The 6,597-nt window shown below is 36.9% G+C and overlaps 1 protein-coding gene across 3 annotated transcripts in view; it reads right to left on the bottom strand.

The window, feature by feature from the left end:
• Window positions 1-4,315: 4,315 nt before the first annotated feature.
• MAOB (monoamine oxidase B) overlaps window positions 4,316-6,597 on the bottom strand; it is a 136,290-nt gene continuing 134,008 nt past the window's right edge. For all 3 annotated transcript variants that reach the window (XM_081041906.1, XM_081041907.1, XM_081041908.1), the window contains 2 exons: window positions 6,178-6,240; window positions 4,316-4,858 (listed from right to left, as the gene is read on the bottom strand). In XM_081041906.1, coding sequence (XP_080898032.1) covers window positions 4,706-4,858; window positions 6,178-6,240 — 216 coding nt within the window. In that variant the 3' untranslated portion in view covers window positions 4,316-4,705. The remainder of the gene's footprint in view (window positions 4,859-6,177; window positions 6,241-6,597) is intronic.

The raw sequence follows: 6,597 nt of genomic DNA, 5'->3' as shown, positions 1-6,597 counted from the left end.
ATGCTTAACTTTCAGAGATCAACACTGTTTCCTTTTATTCCAGTTTTTTATAAGCATCTTCTTCTCACTCCAGTATAGCTGGGTAAATGAAAAAGAATGGAGACGGGGCAGCAGTCCAGTGAATAAGGCTCAACTCCAGATGTCCAAGCCCTACTGTACATTTGAACTAGTGATTCTTAGCCTTTGGCTGAGACCTTCATAGAGAAGGCCTATAAAGACACTTGCCCAACTTGTTAAATTAATCTCTCCAAGCTTAGGCATGTGGGTCTTTCCAAAGCACCCCAGTAATTCTGGAGTGCATCATCAGTTAAGAATCATTGCTTTAGACTCATCAGTCTACCCAAGAAGAAAACTGAATCCAACCAGTCATTACCTCAACTAAAATGTAGTCAAGACAATTGATACTTTCAAAAGGAGTGTGAAAATTATCTCTCTGCAAAAGAGGGCACAGAAGCACTCACTTTACAAATAGTGGGTATGACAGGATTGTCAAACCCAGAATTACAATGAAAATTACAGGAATTAATTCATTTATATTTTTGAGACACTATGATGACTTAGGCACCATAGGAGACACAAAAAAAAATGAAAAGATGAATAGAAAACAGTCTCTGCTCTAAAAAATAAATGAAAACACCAATGCATTGAATAGAACGTAAAGAAATCACAACTTTATCTTCCACTGTTCATTTAAGCCTGCTCAATGAGGGAAGATTCTCCCTTTTTCTGTTTGAAAATCCTGGCAGGTTGATGACTCTGCCAATCACTCTTACATTAGAAGAAATTCTAAAGTTTCTTTATGTCAAAAATCAAAGGTTCAATTCAATAAATTGAATTTTGATAATTGTGGAACAATCAAATCTCTGAACTTGATTTAGAGTTCGACTTTTCTCCCCTCTTCCACTTAGGACCAGCTTCAGGGGCTGGTGTGCCATCTTGAAGGAGCCTATAGTCAAATTTCCCTCTCCTTCTCTATTCCTTGCTTAGCTTGTCAACTGTTGATTCTGGATTGGGCATGGAAGGGCAGGAGGGAACGGGGCTTACTGAACATTCCTAGTTGACTGGTAGTCTTATAAAAGTTTCATATGTTCGGGTTCTGGTTTTTATGAGAATTAACTCTTACAGGAACTCTTTTCGGTTTTTCTTTGTGTGTGTGTGTGCGCGCGTCTGTGTGTGTGAGTGTGTGTGTGTGTTTCAGAGACTTTTGAGATAGCTTTTTCTGACTTTGATAACCACAACACAGGCAGTACCTCTCCTTTGGTTAGTCAATTTTGATCTCCATTCAGCGTCTATTTTCCTGAAGTATCTGTGGCTTTCCTTCTCTCTGGTCAAAAGCATTTTAAGCAAGATCCGGGGCTTTACGCTATGGAAGGCAGTGTGGAGGTTCCTCAAAAAATTATGAATAGAATTATCATATGACCCGGCAATCCCTCCCCTGGGTATCTACCTAAAAAATCTGAAAACATTTATACATAAAGACACATGTGCTCCAATGTTCATTGCAGCTTTGTTTACGGTGGCCAAGACATGGAAACAACCAAAATGTCCTTCGATAGATGAATGGATAAAGAAGTTGTGGTGTATATACACAATGGAATACTGTTTGGCAGTAAGAAAAGATGAAATAGGACCATTTGTGACAACATGGATGGATATTGAGATTATAACGCTAAGCAAAATAAGTCAGACAGAAAAAGCAGAGAACCATATGATTTCACTGATATATGGTATATAAACCCCAAACCGCAAAAGAACAAGACAAACAAATGAGAAACAAAAACTCATAGACACAGACAATAGTTTAGTAGTTACTAGAGGGTAAGGGGGTTAGGGGTGGTAGATAAGGGTAAAGGGGATCAAATGCATGGTGATGGAAGGAGAACTGACTCTGGGTGGTGAACACACAATGGGATTTATAGATGATGTAATACAGAATTGTACACCTGAAATCTATGTAACTTTACTAACAATTGTCACCCCAATAAACTTTAATTTAAAAAAAAGATCCAGGGCTTTAGTCTCTTCAGGGGTGTGTCAAGCTCTCAAATAGGTCTCCTTGCAACTCCTCTCACTAGACTTGAGATGAGAAGGTAGCAAGCACTCTGTCCTTCTCCTTTGGGGTAGATTGGACCCTAAGCATGCCAGCTCTCTCTAAAGAGATTTTTTCACAAATATACCCCCTTTAGAAATACACTCTTTTTGTACTCTCAAAACTAATGAGGAGTTTCAACAAAAAAGAAACTGGTTTTGTTATTTTTTTCCTTTAAAGTTTCCAATTTATGTCTATCTCAGCATTACCTTGGTAACTGATATCTAATGTGACTTGGAACCTCAGTCAAATCATGTGATTTAACAAGATGACACGATTGCATTGTAATGTCTAAGTGCAGGACATGAGACCCATGCATGTAACATTGGGAAAACAAAAGGCCACCTCTCTCAACTGGAGGATGAATGGTCCAGGAGATTCCCAGACAAGGTAATTCCTTATTTGACCTTTTCTTTCACTCAATAAATCTTTTTTTTTAGTTGTACTGAGATATAATTGACATACAGCATTGTATAAGCTGTACTACATAATGATTTGACTTACATATATTGAGAATCGATTACCACAATGTTTGATTAACATTCAATATCTCATATAGATTAAAAATATATATATATATGATTTTCTTTGTGATGAAAACTCTTAGGATTTCTCTCTTAACAACTTTCATATATACCATACAGCAGTAACTATAATCATAATGTTGTACATTACATCCTTAGTACTTATTTATTTTATAACTGGAAGTTTGTACTTTTTGACCATCTTCATCCAATTCCCCCTCCCCTATGCTGATAACTACAAATCTGATATTTTTTTCAAGAGTTTTTTTTTAGACTACACATATAAGTGAGATTATATCATATTTGTCTTTCTCTGTCTGACTTATTTCACTTAGCATAATGCCCTCAAGGTCCATCCATGTTGTCACAAATGGCAAATTTCCCCCTTTTTGTGGTTGAATATTCTGGTGTGTGTGTGTGTGTGTGTGTGTGTGTGTGTGTGTGAGAGAGAGAGAGAGAGAGAGAGAGAGAGAGAGAGAGAGAGAGAGAGAGAGAGAGAGAGAGAATAAATTACAACTCTTCTATCCATTGATCTGCTGATGGATACTATGGTTGCTTCCGTATCTTGGATATTATAAATAATGCTGTAATGAACATACGGGTATAAATCATTTGTTAGACAGAGGGTTTTTGTTTCCTTTGGATAAATACCCAGAAGTAGAATTGCTGGATCATATGGTAGTTCTATTTTTAGTTTTTTGAGGAACCTCCATACTGTTTTCCATAGTGGCTGCACCAATTTACAATCCCACCAACAGTGCACAGTTTCTTTTTCTCCACATCTTTGCCAACATGTGTCTTCTTTTGTCTTTTGTATGCTAGCCATTCTAATAGGCATGAGGTTATATCTCACTGTGGTTTTGATTTAATGGATGTGTCTACTAGGGGAAGGTATCTCTTTGGAGGGGAACATGCTCAAGAAGACCTTGTTATGTCAAGTACATTACATTTTTAGACAGAGTCAAAGCACAAAATCTACAAAGAAAGTCTTAGTGGGTTCTCTAATTCCCTCATTTGGTGTCCAAAGTTCCTATAAATTCATAAATGTAAATGTCACAGTAAAATCAGAAATTCTATACTGTTATTGATTAATCCTAGGGGATTTCTTAAATTCCATTTATGCTAAGAATAAGCTTCATTTTCTAAGGGAGCGTGTGAGAATGGTTATTTACGGATTTAAACATATCCTGATAAAAAACTGACCTTAGGAGTTGAGAGGTATGAGTCCTTTGAAATGATGATACTATTTGAAGAGTAGTTCAAATAGAATTTAATGGACTGTGAAACTGTAGTTTTAAAGTAATTAGTGTACCTAATAAAAAACTTTGCTCTAGTAAGGAATATGAAAGGTCAGATGAAATATTGTAATTATCTTAATAGTTAAAGAATCTTGCTTATTAATATGTCAATTATTTTGACAGTATTTTTCGGGGGGTTAAAGCAAGGAGCTGTCTTTTAGCATCCTTATCATATCATTATACATCGTTTACCAAGTGTTCACACACACACCACCCATGATGGACAGCACAATCAAAATGCATGCATTACCAGTGTTTCAAGGAAATTTTGACTAAATACTTTAAAGCATTTATATCCATAACCTAATATTTATTTATATCCATATCCTATCCTAATGCTGGATCTTGAATTGATCTGTCAAAACCTTGAAAGTCATTACCCCAAAAGAAAAAAACAACAGACATCTGGTGAATCAACTTTATTGCATAACAACAGCAGAAGTACTATAGTTGTAGTACTTAACAACTTAGTACAGAATAAACTCATACAAAAAGACACCATCAGCAACCATGGCAGAGAGTAGAGGTGGATTATTGGGGGATACATCCCAGGAGGTGGGAAAAGCAATGGACCTGTGTTCTAGTCGCCAAAATATCAGTGACTAATTGTGGACCTTGGACAATTAAGTTCTACCTCTCTAGCTTTAGTTGGCTCAACCGTAAAACAGAAGATAAGGACTAGATGGTCTCTAAGGTCTTCCAGCTATAACAATACAGGATTCTAAAGACAAATGCAGAGAACTTGGAAGATGATAAGATAAGAGGAAGAGGGTGTGGTTACAGATGCCTTCTCTTTAGACCCGGACAAGTAGCCCCCTTTTGTGAGCCAGAAAGCCAAGAGCAGTTGCTGAAAAGATGGTAGTCAATCCAATCAGCCTCAGCAGGCCTGGCACAGAGGGCAAATGTCTCTCCAAGAAAGTCGTGGTAATGGGCTGCGCAGGGACATCCTGGGTTCAGAGAACATTTGGTGTCAGTATAAGGCTTGTGTACTTCACTCCAATAAGTCTGTATTTCCTCCAGTTCTCTGAACATGATCCCCTTTTGCCAAACTTTGGGCCATTAAACATAGCATTCCCTCTAGTCATAACACTCACCCCCATACACGACTGAGCCCTTTCCTTAACTAATTCTGACTCATCCTTCAAGTCTCAGTTTATATATCACCTCCTCAGGGAGCCTTTCCTGTGCCTCCAGGCTAAAATGATCCCTCTTTTTACATTCTCAGCATGTCTTCTTCATCACACTTGCACAGTTTTGTTATCATCTGTTTTCCTAACTGCATGTTGAGCTCTATGAAAGCACTGCTATACCCTTATCACAGCAACTCGTGCAGAGTAGGTGCACAATAAATAGCTGTTGAGTTGAATGAATCTATGGCCAACTCAGTCCTCAATTCTATCTCTGACAAAAGTACTAAGAGAATGAATGACTTGGATTGGCAGGGCTGTTCTTTTTGACTTCATACTTGATAGAGGAATAACTTTGACCTTTTTTGACCCTTGTCCTATACAATGCATTTCACTCTATCCTGTATGTGTCCTTCTGTCTATTCAGGAAGACTTCCTGGTGTTATATGCACTATTATTTTTGTAATAAATCAAAAATGCATTTTTAATCTAAATCTGCTCCATTTCATTCCATCCCTTTGCCGCTGGACAGGGTTATGCTGACATATCTTCCTTTAATTTTCTACCTCCTGCTGAGACTCACCAGGTTACATGTTTATTAAACAGGCATGTGTTGAGTTCTTAATATGTCTAGAGCTTAATATGTCTAGAGGTATATATATATATATATATATTATACCGGGGTGCCAAAAAATGTATATGAGTGGACACTTTGGTCAACGTTACTCAAACAGTAGTTCACCATGATCAGAAGTGTCTGGACACTGATGGTAACCACTTTGAGCACCTCTTGTAATTGCAGAAGTCAAATGTGACTTACATTCATCTTTTGTTATCAGTATATATTGAGTATTACAATTTTAATACAGTTTTCTTTTCTTAAAATATATATACATTTTTTGGCACTGTGTGTGTGTGTGTGTGTGTGTGTGTGTGTATCCTAACAATCTGTAATAAATGTGGCAGCTACAATTTTATGAAAATACTTCTAAATCTCTCACCTCTGCCCTAACTCTTTAAACATTCATGGGTTGAATCACTTAGGGAAAGGTATGTGAATATATACAAGTGTGTTATTTTTGCAAATAATTGCTTTTAGAGGAAAGAGATTTAAATTCATGAAACAAAATATAACCTACTAGAAACTCTGGTTCAGACTGCCAGATTTCATCCTCTGGGATCTTCCTCATAGCATACAGAATCTGAAAAGAAAGAATATCTTGATGAATACTCTTAAGAGAAAGTGGCACCATCTTTCTCTTAATCTGCTCTTTAAATAAAGGACTAACTGAGTCTCGGGACATCCATCAAAAACACCACGGTAAAAGCTAACACAGTCCACTGAACCATTAAAAGACTCCAGAAAGTCTTTTATTGATGGCATAAGAGGCTCTGATCATTAGGTTCACCATAAATTATAATAGTTTGAACATGGTTTAATGGGATAATATCAGAGGAACTGTCGGGAAATATATAAATAAATTCTGAGTTTCAATAGCAACATGTTTGGTCCTATAATGTTAGACCTAGGTTATCTTTCAAGTATAGCCATAGTGATC

Source organism: Rhinolophus hipposideros, assembly GCF_964194185.1.
Source record: "Rhinolophus hipposideros genome assembly, chromosome: X".
Taxonomy (NCBI): Eukaryota; Metazoa; Chordata; class Mammalia; order Chiroptera; family Rhinolophidae; genus Rhinolophus; species Rhinolophus hipposideros.
Note: the sequence above shows the minus strand (reverse complement) of the source record. Positions and strands in the feature narration are given on the sequence as shown.